Source organism: Chrysemys picta, chromosome 7, assembly GCF_011386835.1.
Source record: "Chrysemys picta bellii isolate R12L10 chromosome 7, ASM1138683v2, whole genome shotgun sequence".
Classification (NCBI taxonomy): Eukaryota; Metazoa; Chordata; order Testudines; family Emydidae; genus Chrysemys; species Chrysemys picta.
In genome coordinates this window covers 128,813,085-128,832,741 of record NC_088797.1, presented here as the reverse complement: position 1 = coordinate 128,832,741, position 19,657 = coordinate 128,813,085, and the positions used below count along the sequence as shown (strand labels likewise).

General features: G+C 59.9%; 1 protein-coding gene and 1 long non-coding RNA gene across 6 annotated transcripts in view; one reads left to right on the top strand and one right to left on the bottom strand.

Moving 5' to 3' along the window:
• Positions 1 to 12,038, bottom strand: part of CRTAC1 (cartilage acidic protein 1) — a 42,832-nt gene extending 30,794 nt beyond the window's left edge. For 4 of the 5 annotated variants that reach the window (XM_042846020.2, XM_008179829.4, XM_065552742.1 and 1 more), the window contains exons 1-2: positions 11,883 to 12,038; positions 2,184 to 2,383 (exon numbers count right to left, since the gene is read on the bottom strand). In XM_042846020.2, the coding sequence (XP_042701954.2) occupies positions 2,184 to 2,374 (191 nt within the window). In that variant the 5' untranslated portion in view covers positions 2,375 to 2,383; positions 11,883 to 12,038. The remainder of the gene's footprint in view (positions 1 to 2,183; positions 2,384 to 11,882) is intronic. The other variant, XM_042846021.2, reaches the window with a different exon arrangement.
• A 559-nt stretch (positions 12,039 to 12,597) lies between these two features.
• LOC135972816 (uncharacterized) lies at positions 12,598 to 17,807 on the top strand. Its single transcript, XR_010589358.1, has 3 exons — positions 12,598 to 12,690; positions 15,693 to 15,782; positions 16,259 to 17,807. It is a non-coding gene; the product is annotated as an uncharacterized LOC135972816 (long non-coding RNA).
• Positions 17,808 to 19,657: the final 1,850 nt, after the last annotated feature.

The window sequence follows — 19,657 nt, the reverse complement described above, 5'->3', positions numbered from 1 at the left end:
TACTCCAGGAGATGGGCCCAGGTGGCAGGGGCAGGCCAGCAGGCTCTGTCCATGGCAGCGAGGCCCACGTTCCCCCACACTGGGCCATGGCACGGGGCACTGCTCGTGTGGGAGCAGTCGAGCCCCCCCGCCCGGCCATCCGGGCCCACGTGCTGCCCTAACGAGGGAGAGACGCTTTCCTTCTGCTCGGCCTGCTCGGTCACCGCCTCACAGCACCGCCGGGGCCGAAGGAGCCGGAGCTCGGGGAGCAGCTGCTGCTGTGCCCGGGGGGGGTGCATGGCCCCCCACGCTGCCCTCACCTGGAAACACCCAGCCAGGAGCTGCCCCTCTGTGAGATCATCTGCCTTGGGCACAGCAAGGGCTGGGGGGCTGGAGGAAAACAGGGGGCAGCCCTAGGCTGGGTGAGGATGGGCATTGACAGGGGCAGGTTTTACCTAGCCAGGCCTCAGGCAACAGCAGCAGAGCCAGAACGCCTGAGCCCCCCCACCCCAGCAGGCCAGGCCATTAGCCACCCAGCCGGGACAGGGACAGACCCACCCCCAGCTGGGGGGCAGGGCACAGCTGCCAGCCAGAGCCTGGCACAGAGACCACGGCAGAGATGGAAACTCCCTGCTCAGACGCCTCCAGCCCAACCGTCTAACGGGGCCTGCGCCAGCCGGGCCACCAGCCAGATCCATGAGCCGCGGGGAGCCTCTTGCTCCTGCTGCAAGAGGGCCCAGAACCCGCCTCCAAGCGCCCGCGGGGCCCAAGGGAGCCCCTGGGCAGGGGGGAGAGCTCCGTGGTTTGCGCATTGGCCTCTAAACCCAGGGCTGTGAGTTCAATCCTTGAGGGAGCCACTTAGGGATCTGGGGCAAAAACCTGTCAGGGACGGTACTTGGTCCTGCTGTGAAGGCAGGGGACTGGACTGGACTGGACCTTTCAAGGTCCCTTCCAGCTCTATGAGATAGAACGATGGGTGCTGGGGGGGCTTTAATCACAGCGCCCCAGGCACGACTCTGGCTCCCCTACCTGCCACGTCCTCTCAGACTATCTACACTGCCATTAGCCCCTCCTCCAGCCCCTGGACAAAGGGGGGGCACCCAAAGCGGGGCAGCAGGGTTCTGGCCTGGGGCAGCGTGGCTCTCGCTGGGTTTGCTGGCTTCCCTTCTCCCTTGCGCAGGAGGAAGCAGGAGACAGTGCGCCCTGCGGGCTCGGGGGCGGGGGCCTGTAGGCAGGGCCATGGCAAGGGGCTGGGGGTGATACCCACGGATCCGGCTCTGGGGCTGCCGTGTGCAGGGGGCGCTATCAGCAGGAGAGCACCATGCAGCGGCTAGGGGCCCAGCCAGCCATGCCCCACACCCGGAGGACGGGCCCAGCCGCTGGAGAGGGGCTGGCGTCCATGGGGGACGGGACAAGAGCCACGAGCGCCACACACCTAGCTCGTTACATATGCAGATGCCCCGGGGCATGCCCCCCCCCACATGCAGTGCTGGCAGGTGCCCTCCCTCATGCACCGCTGCCAGCTCCAGTGGGTGCTGCAGGGACGGGGTGTGCAGGGAGCACAGGGCTGGCCTACGCTTGGGGACCCTGCCGAGGGGGCCCCAGTCAAGGGCTATAAAAACCTCCAGCCCATTAGCAGCATCACAGGGCTGAGCTGGTAGCGCCCTGCAGAAGGGACCTGGAGGCCGGGGCACGCTGCCACCCTTCCTGAGCCACCGACATCTTCCATTCAAGGTCAAGTGGGCCACGGGTGCGGCTGCCGCCCCAATCACCGGGCCCCTCTCGGCGGATGGGAGCCCCGCTGGGGCAGAAGGGCACCCCAGGGTGCCATAGGGAGCCGGCAGCCAGCACTGCTTTTCCAGAAGGGTGAAATGCAAGAACAGGCTCCCTGCGACACATGCCCAGGGCCCTGGCTGTCAGAGGCTTTTCCCTGGCCCAGAGCACCTCCTCCAGCCAGACACGCCCCAGGCCAGAGGCAGCACCCGGGAGCCAGGCAGCATGCAGGTGCCAGGGCCCCGCAGTCAGCACGGCCTGCAAGCGCGCCAGTGCCGGAGCTCAGCTGCCCCCCATCCCTCGCCGGGGTTGGGCACACGACACCCAGACCAGCAGAGGGACACGGGGCCTCAGGACCCTGCGCACCCCCAGGGCAGAGGGAAGGGTGGGACTGGGAGCACCAAGGACCCTGCTCCCGCCCCGCTACCCACCCTGCCACCACGATCTCCAAGTCCCCGTCAGCGTCCACGTCGGTGACGGCCACGCCGTAGTTGAGCTGCGTGGGGTTGCTGTCGTAGTCGGGGGGGAGGACACGGCTGGTGACGGCTGTGAACATCGGCTCGCCGCGCTGGGAGCCCTCGCCGGGCCACGCCAGCGGCAGCAACCACACCAGCAGCAGCATCCTCGGCACCTGGAACCAAACCCACACGGGGCTCAGTCTGGGCGACACCCGAGCGTCTGCCCCCTGCCTGGGGAGCTCCCCCGGCCTATTACCCTCCCAGCACCGCCCCCCCAGACACCAGCCAGAGAGCACTGCTGCTCGAGCCCCCACAGCTGCCATCACGTCCCTGCCCCCAGACCCAGCCGCTCCAGAGTTCAGCCCCTCAAAGGCGCCCTCGCTGCGGTGAGGTCACTGCTGCAGATGGCACCTATGGCTGGGCCATGGCCCCAGCTGTCCGCCCACACTTGGCCTGTGCCCCCAGGCAGGGATTGGCCCGGTGGGCGGTGGGCCCAGGGCAGGCACCTGGGGCAGCGCCTGCTGACACCTGAACCACACGAGCAGCGGGTGCAGCAGGCTCTGCGGAGGCCTGCGCTGTGTGACACCCAGGTGGCTGCACGGTGCCAGGGGTGCCTGTTTCCTAGTGCAGACGAGGCCCCGGGGCCCAGGCGAAGCCACGGGGGGAGACGGGCACAGCCTGCACAGGGCAACCAGACAGCGAGGTCTGGGCAGGAGACGGGCATACCCAGCTGTGACGAAGTGGGGGATTTGTTTTTTCCTTGTTTTCCCATGGTTTGAATGCAGAGGGGGTGGGACTCAGTGTCCCTGGGTGTTACTGGTTTAACGAGGTGAGGGGAGAGGGAGTTTGTGGTTACAGAGGACCAGAGAGGGAACTTGGGACCCCAGTCGACGGCCTGAAGGATGGATAACCCAGCAACCGGTGACCTGACAACCCGGCGGCCCAGCTCAGGAGTCGCAGCTGGTTCTGGCCAGTGGGAGGACAATGGGCTGCAGAGTGAGGACCCCGATGACCTGACCAGCCGGTTCCAGCCAGAGGACAGAAGCGAGGAGAGGGAGCCCAGGCGACCCTGTTTACCTGGAGAGAAGACAATGGGCAGAGGCGGGGTTTGGGGCCGGGGATCTCAGATGCCCAGCTGGGAGCAGGGGGGCTCGGGGCTGGAGAGGGGGAGCAGGCAGAGCCCACCTGGATGCAGAGAGACTGGGATGTGTGGGCTGAGGGAGGCTAGGCCTGAAGCCTTGAGAGTTTCCTCTGCTGGGTTCAGACACTCAATAAACCCTCCTGTGTTACGCTGGCTGAGAGTCACTCCGGTCTAGAGAACAGGGCTGCATCAACCCCTTCGGGGGTGGAGGCCCCGGGGGTCCAGAGCGAGGGGACTCCCTGAGGGGACCCACGGCAGAGACAGACGTGCTAAGGCTCAGAGAGGTGCGGCTCCAGGAGGTGGAGGGGCCTGACCCTGAGAGAGAGTGGACCCCCGAGAAGGGCTGTCGCACTGAAAGGGGCACCCCCCCACGGACTGCACGGGGCCAAGAGTGGGCACGATCTGGGAGTCCGTGACAACAGCCCAGCGCAGTGACTGCAGCACGAGATCCCCAGTCCCTGGCCCCCACAGCCCCATGAGCCGGGCGCCACCCAGAGGAATCAAGGGGCCTGGGGCAAAGCAATTTCAGGGGCCCCTTCCATAAAAAAATAGTTGCAAATTGCCCCATTTGCGCCCCTCCCCGGGCGGCCCTGCCGCCACCCCGGGGATGTGGCTGAGACTACCACAACCTGAGAGCATCCGACCCATGGTCTGTGCTGCTTCCCAGCCGCCTCTGGCCAGCAGCGAGCAGGAGCCAGGGAGGCAGCTTGGCTAGGCCTGGCACCTGTCCCTGCCCTGCAGTTCCCCCTTGGCCAGGGCTCAGGCAGTGCCTGGCAGATGCTGCCCGGGGAGCAGGGCTGTTCTTATGGTGCACGGCAAATAGCAGGGCTGCGAGGCTGGCCAGGGGCCCATGCTGTCTAGCCGGCTGGGCTGAGTGGGGACAACGTGACCCAGGTCAGGCAGGAGCGGAGCGTGGTGAGGAGTGTCCCAGACCCAGCACCGCCGGGGGCCAGGCCCTGCAATGGCAACACATGCCAGGGAAAAGCTCCCGCCTGTCCAGGGTTTGCACTAGCTCTCGCCCAGCGGAGGGCACTGGCGCCACCGGGGCAGCTCCAGAGCCCTGGCCCTGCGCAGAGCCGTGGGGCCGGGGCAGCGGCAGAGCCCTGGGCCTGCGCAGAGCTGTGGGGCCGGGGCAGCGGCAGAGCCCAGGCCCTGGGCAGAGCCGTGGGGCCGGGGCAGAGGCAGAGCCCAGGCCCTGGGCAGAGCCGTGGGGCCGGGGCAGAGGCAGAGGGCGATGCTGCAAGTAGCACCATGCTGCTCTGGCCTGCGCGTCTCCCGAGGGAGAGCAGGAAGAGAATGGCGCAGGCCGAGTCCAGCCTTGGAGAGCTGGCCCAGGGAGGAGCAACCTGCTCAGGGGGGACACAGCCCTGCTGGTCAAGGGCGACTGGCTGGAACAAGGGGACGGTCAAGGGCGTTGAAAGGACCCAGTTCCGCACACAGCACCGTTAGCAGGTGGAACTCTCTGCCACAAGAGCTGCAGGGTGTAAAACAATGAGACAGTTCCATGGCTAATGAGCACATCCCCCAGGCCACCCATCAGCGAAATGCTCCCAGCCGTGAACCCCCTGACGGGCCAGAGCCAGCCACTGTCCCCTCCCGCACAGCACGAGCTCTCTGCCTGGTCTACCTGTGTTCCGGCAAGAGCCCTGCTGGCCGAGCTGCGGTGGAGAACGACGGCCCTGGCAACATTGGCTCAGACACACCCAGCGTGGCGCGCAGGTCCCTTGGTGGCAGCAGCAGGGGATTTTCTGGGGATAGGCCGGCTGCAGCAGTCTCTAGGGTAACTCTGAGAGGACGTTCAGGGCTGCGGAGCGCCAGCCAGTCCCCACGATGGCCCAGAAGGCCACAGGATGAAAGGTCTGGGAGCTCCTGGCTGGAAGGGGCGTGTGAAGGGCAGAGCAAGGCCTCCATCCCCCAGACTCCATGGAGTCAAGCCCCCAGGTGCTCGGATTCAGGGCTTGTGGCAGAGTTGGCTGCCTGCTGAGCACCCCCTTGTGGCCTAGGGTGGTGCTGCAGTGCCCTGCCTCAGTTTCCCCATGTTTCAGGGTCTCTCAAACAGCTCTCTTCTGGGTCAGCAGCACCCTCCACCTCCGGGTGCTCCAGGGCCCCGGGAATCCCTGAGATGAACCCACAGACACCCAGGCCCTCGCTGCTGCAAGTGGGCAGAGCTGGGACCCTCCTGCGCTGCTAAGGCAGCCCTGGCCTGTAGCAGCCGGCGTGGTGCCAACACTCTCCCCAGGGCAGGGAGTGAGTGGGGATGCCACTTGGAGCCCCTGGGGGTGAGCTGCCAGGCCGGAGCGCCAGGGGAGAGCTGCCCTCAGCCCCTGAGACACCTAGGGCAGCTCAGGGACCTGCTCGGCTCTCGCCGACGGGGATGCCAGCAGCCCCTCGCTAGGCACCACCCATCAGCTTGCTCTCCCCCTCCGCTCAGCCAGGGCCAGCGTCCTCCCAGCCACTGAGCTTCAGGCCCAGGGCACCTCACTGCAGTCAAAGGACTTTGTCAGAGCGGCTCCGGCTCTCAGCGTCTGGCGTGCTCAGGGGGGCTGGCCGGCCGCTCCTGCTCACCCGTGCCAGGCCGGCTCCAGAGTCCCAATCCCAGCATGGGAGAGGTGTGTGGACAGCACGGCTTGGAGCCAAACTGGCCACGTACGCTGGTAGGGTCGAGGCTCCAGCTGGGATTGGGCCATGGTGCCGGGCGCTGCACAGACAGGGCAGAGCTGGTCTCACTTAAGGAGTTCCCAGGGCAGGGGCACAGTGATTCCTGGACAGCCACTGGATCATTGCAGCCAGGGTGGGGTTTGCAGTAGAAAATTCACCAGGCAATTCCTAGAGGGGGAAGCTGTGATGGAGCAGGGAACGGGGCGGATTTGACCTGGGAATGTGTTACACTGGGGATGAGAAGGAAGCTACCTGACCTGTAACCTGAGCCAGGAAGGGGGGTGGGAGAAGTGACACCTTCTGCCCAGGAGACTGAACAAAGGAGGAGGAGGAGCAGAGGGGAATGGGGAGAGAGCTGCTGGAGGGTTTTGGGAGTTCTTCAGTTTTGGGCTGGGTGGAGGAATGCAGGGAACCCCAAGCTGGGGTCTTAGCTCCCTGAACCCCCCAGAAGGACTTGATTGAGGGGTTCTGGTTGTACCTACACGCTCTGTTTGGGACTGTGTTCCTGTCATCTAATAAACTTTCTGTTTTACGGGCTGGCTGAGAGTCACAGTGAATCGCAGGAAGAGGGGTGCAGGGTCCTGACTCCCCCACACTTCGTGACAGAAGCCAGAGCCCCCGGGAGGGAGCTGGTCAGTCCTTGCCAGGCAGCACAGGGCTCCCAGTAACAGGCCAGGCTAAGGGTGATGTTCTGTACCCTGTGGGAACACCCTACACCCCAATGTTCATCCTAATACCATTGTGTGGTGGCCAATGCAAAGTTTGTCATGTCAGGTGTCTTCAGAAGGCTCATGATGTACTGAGCATTGTTGACAGGTTTCAGAGTAGCAGCCGTGTTAGTCTGTATCCGTAAAAAGAACAGGAGTACTTGTGGCACCTTAGAGACTAACAAATTTATTAAATATCTAATATTTATTATTAATTATTATTATTATTACCTCAATATTTATTCCACTCTGTATGCATCCGAAGAAGTGGGCTATAGCCCACGAAAGCTTATGCTCTAATAAATTTGTTAGTCTCTAAGGTGCCACAAGTACTCCTGTTCTTTGAACATTGTTGTTATAGTGATATGACAATAACATTATAGTGAGGTTATAATTTCATGTATATAGTTATGAGGCTGAAAATGTGTCTTTGTGGCTTAAAACAGGCCCAGGCAAAAACTCTGCAGGAGCAGAGGAACAGTTCACATCTCATCAGGACATGGATGGGACAAACCCAGCCCAGCCTCACAGGAACAAAGGACACTGGCCTAGGCAGCAACAAAGGATCTGTTGGACTCTCGAGTGAGTCACTCCCCTTCCCTTGGTCAGTTTGGGACTAAGATGAGGTGATGCTCACCTGACCCTGAGGGGGGGTGTGTGGCAAAGCCAAGAGGGAAGAAAGAACATGATAAAAGGGAGAGATGTTTGCCAGGCTTTTCCCTCTCTCTTCCACCTCCATCTACAGACATCACCACTAAGCGGCAGAAGCGCTGATCAAAGGGGAGAGCCTGGCTGAAGAGTAACCAGCCAGCCCGTGGTGAGAAGCATCTAAGTTTGTAAGGGCACTGAAAGTGTTAAGATCAGTTTAGAATGTGTTTTGCTTTTATTTCATTTGACCAAATCAGACTTGTTGTGCTTTGACTTATAATCACTTAAGGTCTATCTTTGTCGTTAATAAATCTGTTGGTTTATTCTACTGAAGCAGTGCGTCTGGTTTGAAGCGTGTCAGACTCCCCTTGGGATAACATGCCTGGCACATATCAATTTCTTTGTTAAATTGACAAACTCATATAAGCTTGCAACGTCCAGCGGGCACAACTGGAGACTGCAAGACGAAGGTTCCTAGGGTTGTGTCTGGGACTGGAGATACTGGCTAGTGTCAGTCAGTCGCACAATCCAAGGGCAGTTTACTCACCAGAGGCTGTGCGTGAACAGCCCAGGGGTGAGGGTTCTCACAGCAGAGCAGGGTAAGGCTGGCTCCCAGAGTCTAGGCTTGGAGTGACCGAGCAGATCACCGATCCGGATAACACCAGGGGAACGTCACACTGAGCCATTCCCATGGTGCAGCAGCAGCTCCTCCAGGGCCATAGCGCTTGGCTCCGAGCCAGAGGGATGCTGAGCAGAGCTTTGTGCCCCTTGGCCTTTTGCCACCAGCTCCCATTCCCTCAGGGCCAGCAAGGCCATCACCGGAGGGCCTGGCTCTTTGCCCAGAGAAGGGCAGCCCCACAGCCAGGGCTTCGGAGCGGAGCCCAGAGCTGGAGCGTGGACCAGTAGGTTTTTGCCCGGAGCTGGAGCGGAGCAATTCAAAAATTTAATTGCTCCAAATCCCTGCCCACAGGTGCCCCAGTGTGAGCTCAGGCCAGGTACCTGCTGTGGGGCAGCAATGGAGGCAGAGCCCCAGCTGGCCTGAGAGGCCGGAATGACACCCCTCTGGGACACCAGGGCTGGGGATGCTGAGTGATTCGTGCTGGGGGTCAATTCCCAGCTCTGTGGGAGATCCTGTGCGGCCTTGGCCCGTCTGTCCCTCTGGCTGTGGGGCGCCCGGCCCTGGCACACAGTACTGGTGTGAGATGCCCAATGCTACAGACCTGGGGGCTGGAAAAACACCTCCCTTGTGAAGTCCTGGGGAGACATCACCCCAGGCAATAAGGGCATTTGGGGGAGGTTCATGGCTCCCCCAGACACCAGTCCCCACCTGCACTGTTGGGGCCACTAACAGGACTAGGTATGCATCACAGCAGAGACAGCCAGACAGCTGGCTCCCCCGGGGGCGACTCAGCCAGCCGCTGGCAGGCCCAGGACTCTGCCTGAGACCAGCCTGTCATTACCCGGGAAAGGAGGATGTGATCGGCACCGAGCGCGGGGCCAGCTCATTGTGCACCCAGCGTGCACAGCCCTTGGATCTGGCTAATTAAACTAATACATCAGAGGCCCCTTGGCAAGATTGGGAGGGAAAAACCCATTAATTAGCAAAACCTGCCTCGCTGTGCACACCTCCACCTCTACACCAGCACCTCCCACACACCCCGGCCCGCCCAGCTCTGCCCTGGGGAGACAGGCTGCATGGGCAGGTGGCAGGGCAGAGTCTGGCCCTTGCGGGTGCCCCTGGGCAGGGGGTGCTGGCACTCCCTCGCTCCCTGCAGTTCTTGCTCTCTTCAGCTTGGCCCACCCCCCACCCAGCTGCAGGCAAAATCCTCCAGGGCTGATGGAGCCTTTCCAGGAGGGAACAATGTCCCTGATTGGGGACAACAGGCCTCCCCAGGGATCCGGGGTGGGGGGTGTCAGAGTGGCCTGGAGCCAGCTCCCCACCGGGGGCTGCGCAGGGCCAAGAGCAGGGAGAAGCCCAGCACGTGTCCCATGGCTCCCAGGGGCAGCCAGGTCTGGCTGTGTGGAGCTGGGAGGTGGAGGGTGCTGTGCCCAGCACCTGCAGGCTGTGGCCTGGCTCTGCCCGGGCCCCACGCTGCACAGACCCCAGCAGGCTGGCCTCACAAACACGTCTCCCAGCAGCCTCTCAAAGGGCCGCAACACCCAAAAGCCTGCAGCTCCCACTACCTGTGTGCTCAGCCCCATGGGTCCTATCCCAGGGGACACGGCAGGACGGGGCCCAGGCGCCATCCGAGATGTCTCACGCAGCCACGGGGTGGGGCCGGGGACGTCCCGCAGCGGGGCTCTGCGCGGCACAGCACCAAGGTCACAGCACGCAAGGACAGGGACGGCCGCCCCACGCGGCACCGTTACGGCACCGCCTCGCTCAGCAGCGCCAAGGCCAGTGACTTGGCACCAGGTGCTTGGCAGAGTTGTCTGTCCATCCACCCCAAGCCCAGGTGGGACCTGGCAGGGCTGGGGGCCAAGCTAGCTACTGAGAACAGCCCCTGGGCCCCATGCCAGCAGATCCCTTGGGGGCTGCCCCTGCCCTGAGCCCCAGGGAGTCAGCCCAGCAGCGAGCGGCAACATGCCCCAGCCAGGCCCAGAGCTGCAGCCGCTCCTTGGGCCCAGGCAGGGGGACCTCACGCCCGCATGGGATCAACCCAGAGCCAGAAAACAAGGGAGGAACAGGAAGGGGCAGCCAGGGACCCAGGCCAAAACAGTCACCCTGACCCCTCCCCACTGACCCAGTCCAGCTGCAAGGGGGTGCCCCTCGCCAGGGACAATGCCCCCAGGCTCCCACCTCCACCCAGCTCCCTTCAGCTCTCCCATCACACTTCCAGGGCAGGAAACAAAGCACCAGGTTTAAGCGTGCCCCGTGCCCCCCCCCAGCATAGGGCAGACCCACAGGGCCTGATCTGGGGCTCAGAGCTCCTGGGCAGCCTTCAGGGCCAGGAGGGGCATGAGGCTTCACCCTCAGGCCCTTGGCAGAGGTGAGTCAGAGAGTTCTTGGCCCTGGCTCCAGAGCCCAGGAGCAGCCATGGGGCCAGGCCAGAGCCGCAGGACACCTAGCACTAAGCCAGGGCTCACTGCCCTGTGCCCTGTTCCCTTCACTCCCTCTCAAGCACCTGGCACCGAGTGACTGACTCATGGCTCGCTCCCACGGGCCCCCCAGGTAGCCCCAACCTCTCCTACCCCCTCCAGAAGCTGTGCCCACAGGATGGGTCTCTGCAGCCTTCCAGGTGTCACGGCAGGGGAAGCACAGCCCAGGCCACCCCACCTCCACCCTCTCAGTGATCAGGGACCCCACCCAGGCTGGGCCAGGTCACTTCCCAGCCATGGTGACAGCCAGGCACCCCTCACAGCATCCTGGTGATGTCACGACTCCCCATGCCACCACCTCACCCCAGTGAATGACATCACAGAGCTCCCTACAACCACATGCCATGACCTCACAGCACCCCAGTGAGGTTACAGCACCCCGTGCTGGCAGCTCTGGGACAGCAGGGGGGGGGGTCACCACTCCCAACACGCTGGTCTCCCACCCAGCCACCCAAAGCTCTCCTGCTGCCGCACCGGGGCCGGTCAGTTCCAGGCACTGCTTGGTACCAGAGCCCAGCGAACCTTCAGGTACCCAGGCTGTGCAGCTCTCCCCAGTAAACCCACCAGGACCAGCCCAGACCCTGCAGATCCAGCCAAGGGCCGCAAGCAGGGGGTCACTCCTGTCCCACAGCTGTAGGAATCCAGCCAAGTGCAGACAGCACCAGCACCTCCGGGGCAGTGCTCCAGTCCCAGAGTGCTCTGACCCCCAGAAGGGGTTTCCATCATACCCAGGGGTTCCAGTCTGGTTCAATGGCTCTCAGCCCCCCACTGTACACCTTGCTCCAGCCCCCCTGCTGACCCATCCAGCATGGTCCCATCGCTGCACCGGACAGCGGGTGGCTCGGATGGGCCGTACTGGCAGAACCGGGATTGCCGGCTCCCTCAGCCCCACATCCCCAGCCAGTCTGGTGCCACCCAGTCCCCTCAGCCCTCCCTGGGGCCAGAGCTTTGGGGTCTGGGACTCAGCCAGCTGCTAATGCAGTGTGGCACTGAGCAGTCACCTTAGCATCCGAGCGCCAGCCCGCGGGACCTTGGCTCCTCTGAGGACAGCCGCCACTTCCACCTGCAGGCTGCCAGCCAGCCCGCCTGCCCCCTTTGCCAGGGGGAGGGGAGTCTGCAACCAGAGACCCCCCAACCCCTGCAAAGCCCATCACCACCCCCCGGTGCTCCATGCCCACCCATCTTTAACCATGCCCTGGCACCCCTCCACCACTCTCCCCCTTCCCTTAGCCCCATAGGGCTAGTTCCAGCCATATTGCCTCCTTCCCACCACCGTCCCCCTCCCCAATATCCCCCCACCCCATGACAGCCCTTCGGGGGGCAGAAGAGAACTTTGCCCCAAGTGCTACCAAGCCCGCCGCGCCCCGAGCCCTCTGCCCATCCCCATCGCCTCCTGCCTGCCCGCCCGCGGCTACTCACGGGGCCCGGCTGCCCGCTCGCTGCTCCCCGCTGCCGGCCCAGCTCCCGCGGCTGCAGCCCAACCAGCCCCGCGGACCCCTTATGGGGAGCCGGCCGCGGCCCGGCGGCCAATGGGCTCGGGAGCGGCGCCGGCGGCGGCCAATGGGGAGCGGGGAGGCGGGGCGGGCGGCGCTGATTTACTACTCGGCGTGGTAGGAGCTCTCGGGGTGCGGGCGCTCAGGGGCGGCGGGGAGCGGGGCCCCGGTCCGGTCCGGTCCGGCTCTACGGCCGCGATGTCCCGCGGCGCTCGGAGGATGGTAGCACATGGCCCGGCAGCTCCCGGCCCCAGGGCCCCCAGCTCCCCCCTGCACCCCGCCCTGGACCCCGGCCCGAGGTGAGGGGCTCGGCGCAGGAGAGGCGCGGCCCGGTCCGGTCCGGTCCGGTCCGGTCGGGGAGCCCCGGGGGTGGGGCCGGTTACTCGCTGTTGGGCCTGGCTCGGGAGCCAGCTGCGGCGCTGGGTCTGGGGCGGGGCCGGCGTGGGGCTGCTCGGGGAGCCGGAGCACGGGGAGGTTCCCACGGGCCGAGGCAGCCCCCAGCAGAGACCTGCCGCCTGCAGCCCCGTCCCACCTCGCTGGGCCCACGCAGGGGCCCTCGGGTCTCACTGGGCCAGGTGGCCTGGAGCTGGGTTTGGTGATGGGTGAGGAGCTGGTACTGTGTCGGTCAGCCCCAGCCCGCCCTGCCCCGCGCCTGGAGCCGGTGTAGCCCCACAAAATGCTCCCCTCCCGTTTTGCTACTGGGAGCGGTTTCTGCCACGCAGCGTAGCAGTTTGGTAAACGCTCCCGGTCTGCTTCCTCTGGGGGGGGGGGGGGGGGGGATGGTTGCAAAACGGGAGGGATGGGGTTGTGGTGGAAAATACTCCCGGTCTGCTTCCTCTGGGAGGATGGTTGCGAAACGGGAGGGATGGGGTTGTGGTGGAAAACACTCCCGGTCTGCTTCCTCTGGGAGGATGGTTGCGAAACGGGAGGGATGGGGTTGTGGTGGAAAACACTCCCAGTCTGCTTCCTCCTGGCTAATGTGCCAAATTGATCTGTTGCATGATTGAGGCATACTGTTTTACTTTTTTGTGTGTGAATCCGTGAAAAGGGAGGTAAGGTTTGGGGGAACAGAGCATGCCCCTGAGCCCAAGGTGAGACCACAGTGGCCCCTTTTCATTTTTTCCACTGGCTTCTCCTTGCTTAATTCCAATGACTGGGCTGCTCATGCACCTGTCACTGGTCCAGGGATGGTTGCAAAACGGGAGGGATGGGGTTGTGGTGGAAAACACTCCCGGTCTGCTTCCTCTGGGGGATGGTTGTGAAACGGGAGTGATGGGGTTGTGGTGGAAAACACTCCCGGTCTGCTTCCTCTGGGAGGATGGTTGCGAAACGGGAGGGATGGGGTTGTGGTGGAAAACACTCCCGGTCTGCTTCCTCTGGGAGGATGGTTGCGAAACGGGAGGGATGGGGTTGTGGTGGAAAACACTCCCGGTCTGCTTCCTCTGGGAGGATGGTTGCGAAACGGAAGGGATGGGGTTGTGGTGGAAAACACTCCCGGTCTGCTTCCTCTGGGGGATGGTTGCGAAACGGGAGGGATGGGGTTGTGGTGGAAAACACTCCCAGTCTGCTTCCTCCTGGCTAATGTGCCAAATTGATCTGTTGCATGATTGAGGCATACTGTTTTACTTTTTTGTGTGTGAATCCGTGAAAAGGGAGGTAAGGTTTGGGGGAACGGAGCATGCCCCTGAGCCCAAGGTGAGACCACAGTGGCCCCTTTTCATTTTTTCCACTGGCTTCTCCTTGCTTAATTCCAATGACTGGGCTGCTCATGCACCTGTCACTGGTCCAGGGATGGTTGCAAAACGGGAGGGATGGGGTTGTGGTGGAAAACACTCCCGGTCTGCTTCCTCTGGGGGATGGTTGTGAAACGGGAGTGATGGGGTTGTGGTGGAAAACACTCCCGGTCTGCTTCCTCTGGGAGGATGGTTGCGAAACGGGAGGGATGGGGTTGTGGTGGAAAACACTCCCGGTCTGCTTCCTCTGGAAGGATGGTTGCGAAACGGGAGGGATGGGGTTGTGGTGGAAAACACTCCCGGTCTGCTTCCTCTGGGAGGATGGTTGCGAAACGGAAGGGATGGGGTTGTGGTGGAAAACACTCCCGGTCTGCTTCCTCTGGGGGATGGTTGCGAAACGGGAGGGATGGGGTTGTGGTGGAAAACACTCCCAGTCTGCTTCCTCCTGGCTAATGTGCCAAATTGATCTGTTGCATGATTGAGGCATACTGTTTTACTTTTTTGTGTGTGAATCCGTGAAAAGGGAGGTAAGGTTTGGGGGAACGGAGCATGCCCCTGAGCCCAAGGTGAGACCACAGTGGCCCCTTTTCATTTTTTCCACTGGCTTCTCCTTGCTTAATTCCAATGACTGGGCTGCTCATGCACCTGTCACTGGTCCAGGGATGGTTGCAAAACGGGAGGGATGGGGTTGTGGTGGAAAACACTCCCGGTCTGCTTCCTCTGGAAGGATGGTTGCGAAACGGGAGGGATGGGGTTGTGGTGGAAAACACTCCCGGTCTGCTTCCTCTGGGAGGATGGTTGCGAAACGGAAGGGATGGGGTTGTGGTGGAAAACACTCCCGGTCTGCTTCCTCTGGGGGATGGTTGCGAAACGGGAGGGATGGGGTTGTGGTGGAAAACACTCCCAGTCTGCTTCCTCCTGGCTAATGTGCCAAATTGATCTGTTGCATGATTGAGGCATACTGTTTTACTTTTTTGTGTGTGAATCCGTGAAAAGGGAGGTAAGGTTTGGGGGAACGGAGCATGCCCCTGAGCCCAAGGTGAGACCACAGTGGCCCCTTTTCATTTTTTCCACTGGCTTCTCCTTGCTTAATTCCAATGACTGGGCTGCTCATGCACCTGTCACTGGTCCAGGGATGGTTGCAAAACGGGAGGGATGGGGTTGTGGTGGAAAACACTCCCGGTCTGCTTCCTCTGGGGGATGGTTGTGAAACGGGAGTGATGGGGTTGTGGTGGAAAACACTCCCGGTCTGCTTCCTCTGGGAGGATGGTTGCGAAACGGGAGGGATGGGGTTGTGGTGGAAAACACTCCCGGTCTGCTTCCTCTGGGGGGGATGGTTGCAAAACGGGAGGGATGGGGTTGTGGTGGAAAACACTCCCGGTCTGCTTCCTCTGGGAGGATGGTTGCGAAACGGGAGGGATGGGGTTTGTGGTTGAAAACACTCACCGTCTGCTTCCTCCTGGCTAATGTGCCAAATTGATCTATTGCATGATTGAGGCATGCTGTTTCACTTTTTTTTGTGTGAATCCGTGAAAAGGGATTTTTTTTACTTTACTCTTCCAATTTGCATCATATACAAAGCAATTTTGGGGGCCACTTCCATTAAAAAAAAGTTGCAATACTCTAGTAACATGTATTTGGAAATGTAAAAAATAACCAGTGAAATACATTCAAAAATTAATTTGTAATAATTTGAAAATACACTAAATCCAACATTTGAAAACATTAAATGCTTTAATGGGATGTAGACATTTGCAGTTACATAATGGGCTCTCACTGGGTGATGGTGATGGTTGGTGCAAAAGGGCTGTCGCTGCCTGGGGGTGGTCTACAAGGACCCCTAGGTCCTTCTCCTCTTCCGTTACTTCTAACCAATGCGTCCCCATCTTGTAACTAACATTGTTGTTAGTCATCCCCAAATGCATCACCTTACACTTTTCACTATTAAATTTCATCTTATTTCTGACACTCCAATTCACAAGCTCATTCATGTCTCCCTGCAGAATATCCCTATCCTCCTCCGAATTTACAACGCCTCCCACCTTCGTATCATCCGCAAACTTTATCAGCCCACCCCTGCAATCGGTTCCGAGGTCAGTTATAAGTAGATTGAATAAAATGGGTCCCAAAACTGAACCTTGAGGCACTCCACTAGTAACCTCCCTCCAACCTGACAGTTCACCCTTCAATACGACCCGCTGCAGTCTCCCCATTAACCAATTCCTTATCCACCTCTGGATTTTCATATCAATCACCATGTTTTTCAGTTTAACCAATAATTCCTCATGGGGTACAGAATAAAACGCTTTACTGAAATCCAGGTATATTAGGTCCACCGCATTTCCCTTATCTAATAAGTCCGTTACTTTCTCAAAGAAGGAGATCAGATTCGTTTGGCACGATCTGCCCTTCGTAAAACCATGTTGTAATTTATCACAATTGCCATTAACCTCCAGGTCCTCAACTAGTTTCTCTTTCAGAATTTTCTCTAGCACCTTGCACACTACAGATGTTAAACTAACAGGCCTATAGTTACCCGTATCACTTTTTTTCCCTTTCTTGAAAATAGGAACCACATTAGCGATTCTCCAGTCTAACGGGACCACCCCCGAGTTTACAGATTCATTAAATATTATCGCTAATGGGCCTGCTATTTCCCGCGCCAATTACTTGAATATTCTCGGATGAAGATCGTCCGGTCCTCCCGACTTAGCCCCATTAAGGTGTTCGAGTTTTGTTTCTACCTCGGATACGGTAATCCCCCATCCTGAATGCCCCTCTGTAATGGTGCTAGTAACCCTAATACCTTCATTGGCCTCATTAAACACCAATGCAAAATATTCATTGAGATATTGCGCCATGCCTAGATTATCTTTAATATCCTCCCTGGCAATAGTCTTCAGTGGTTCCACTTCTTCTTTCTTTGCTTTCTTCCTATTTATATGGCTGTAAAACCTCTTACTATTGCTTTTAATTCCCCTCGCTAGGTCCAACTCTACACGGCCTTTGGCCTTTCTCACTCTATGTCTACATTCTCTGACTTCACTAAGGTAAGTTTCCTTGCTGATCACTCCCCTCTTCCAGTCTTTGTACGCTTTCTGTTTTTTCCTAATCGCCCCTTTGAGTCGGTCGCTCATCCAGCTCAGTCTAAATCTCTTGCTTAGTAATCTTTTTCCCTTTTTTGGGATACAGGCCTCTGACAGCTCATGCATCTTTAACTTGAAGTAATCCCAGGCTTCTTCTGCCTTTAGATCCATTAATATGTTTGCCCAATCCACTTCCCTTACCAGTCCCCTTAATTTGTTAAAATTGGCCTTTTTAAAATTATAAACCCTAGTCTTTGACTTAATTCTGTTACTCCTTCCATTTAGTTTAAACCGAATTAGCTCATGATCACTGGAGCCCAAATTGTCCCCTACTACCACTTCCTCAACGAGGTCCTCACTACTTACCAGAATCAAATCTAAAATGCCCCCCCCCCCTCGTGGGTTCAGCTACCACTTGATGAAGGAATTGATCAGCAAGCACATCTAGGAACATCTGAGCCCTATTATTGCTACTAGCGTTTGTTCCCCAATCTATATCCGGGAAGTTAAAGTCCCCCATAATTATACAGTTTCTATTAGTATTTACTTCTCTAAACACATTAAATAGTTCCTTATCCATATCCTGGGTCGATCCCGGCGGTCTATAGCACACCCCAAGCACTATCCCCGGAGAGGCTCTAGTAGTCCTTTTACCCAGTGTGAGTATTGCCCAGACGGACTCTGTGTTATCTATTCCATCGACTATTATTTCTTTACAGCTTATTTCACTATTGACATACAATGCCCCCCCCACCTTTACCTTTGTCCCGGTCTTTCCTAAACAGCGCATACCCCTCCATACCTGTGTTCCAGTCGTGACTGCCAGCCTGGCTGATTGCACCCCCAAGGGCCGGAGTTATCCTGCCCCAGGACAAGCTGTGGCTGCGCTGCCGGCTCAGCCTGGCAGACACAGTCACCTCCCATCAGGGCCGGGTATTGTGGCTGGGGGTTAGGGTGTGGGAGAGTAGGTGGGTCTGGGGGGGTGCTGTGCAGTGAGGGGTGGGAAGATCTGTGTGTGTTGGGGCACTGGGAAGTGTGCAGGGATCTGGGTGGGGCACTGTGCAGTTGTGGCAGTGGGGCGGTGGGGGGCACTGGGCAGTGAGGGAATCTGCAGGGGGGCTCTGGGCGGGGAGGGGCAGGGCACTGTGCAGTTGTCGGAGGTCTGTGGGGGGTCTACAGCTAGGGGGCACTGGGCAGTGAGAGGATCTGGGGGGGTTCAGAGTGGTCTGTGGGAGGGCACTGGGCATGGGGGTTTGTGGGGGTCTTTTCACGTATTCACACACAAAAACGTGAAACAGTGCGCCTCAATTGACCAATAGAGATCAATTTGGCACATTAGCCAGGAGGAAGCTGTGACGAACTGGGACTGTTCTTACTGTGGTGTGTGAATGCTGACAGGGGAGTGTGACTAGGATGGTCTGCATCGGGGGATGGGAGCCGGCCCAAGGGAACATACCTGAGCTTGTAACATGAGAACCCAGGAGGGGGTTGGAGGTCAGGTGACTCCGGGGCCCGGGAAACTGAACAAAGGCTGTGGGAGGGGTCGCTGAAGGAGAGTGCTGGAAGCAGGCTGGAAGGAGGCTGGAGAGATGGCTGGGAGGCAGAGATGGCTCTGACCCCCCAAGGGGGGTGGGCTGGCATGCCCTGGGACCCCAAGCTGGACCTAACTGAGGGGGGCCCTGTTGTCTGTGCCTGCAAGACCTGTCTTGGACTGTATTCCTGTCATCCAAATAAACCTTCTGCTTTACTGGCTGGCTGAGAGTCATGGTGAATCGCAGGAAGCCGGGGGTGCAGGGCCCTAACTCCCCCACAATCCGCAACAACTGGTGGCAGCGGTGGGATCTACTGCACCCCGTGGACGGCGCTTCCTGCAGTAAGTGACTGGGGAGCAGTAAAACGAAGGGGGATTGACGGGGACCAGGCCTGCTGAAGAGTGGGAGAGAGACGGTTATTACCCCTGGGAGTGTGTGACCAGCGAGAAGGACTTTTGCAGTAACAGGGTCCCCCGGGGGGATCGCAGCGAGTGGTCCCAGGGGCGGAGGAGTCTGCAGCTCGACCCTGGCAGAGAGGTGGTGACCTCGAGAAGGGCTGGCACACTAGGGGTCCCCCTGGGAACTGTGGGGAGCTGTGAGCACACAGGCCGGTGAGTGGCCAGCAGGAAGATGTATGCCAAGCGGCTTAAGAGCGACCTGGTGGAGCTGTGCAAGCAGAGGCGGCTGCGCATTGGGAGGCTCACCAAAGAACAGCTCATTGCCCAGCTAGAGGCGGAAGATCGCGCGAATGAACCGATCCCTGTGTCTCAGGGAAGCAGCCTGGCAAATGCAGCGCAGGCACCAGTGTCTGTCCCAGCTGGGAGTGGTCAGCCGGCTGCTGAGGGCTTCCCGAGACCCCTCCTTCCTATGCCTAGGGGAAGGGTGGGGAGGAGCCCAGCAAATACCGAAGGCGCCGTGGCCCCCCCGGCCAGCAGGGGACCCTCCCGGCGAAGCTCGCCGGCCAGCAGAGGATCCTCCCGGCGACGTTCGGCATCCGGGGAGCGGAATTGGCTGGAATGGGAGAAAGAGCTAAAACTGAGAGAGCTGGAGGATCGTGAACAACAGAGACAGCATGAAGAGAGACAGCGTCAGCATGAACGGGAGGAGAAAGAGAGACAGAGACAGGAGAATGAGAGACAGCATCAGCGTGAACTGGAACTGGTGAGATTGAAGGGCAGTGAACCCCCGGCTGCGGTCAGTGATGGGGGACCCAGGACTGCACGGAGCTTTGATAAGTGCATCATGGCCCCATACAAGGAGGGGGAGGACATGGATGACTTCCTGGAGGCCTTTGAGACGGCCTGCGAGCTGCACCGGGTTGATCCCGCGGACAGACTCCGGGTCCTTACC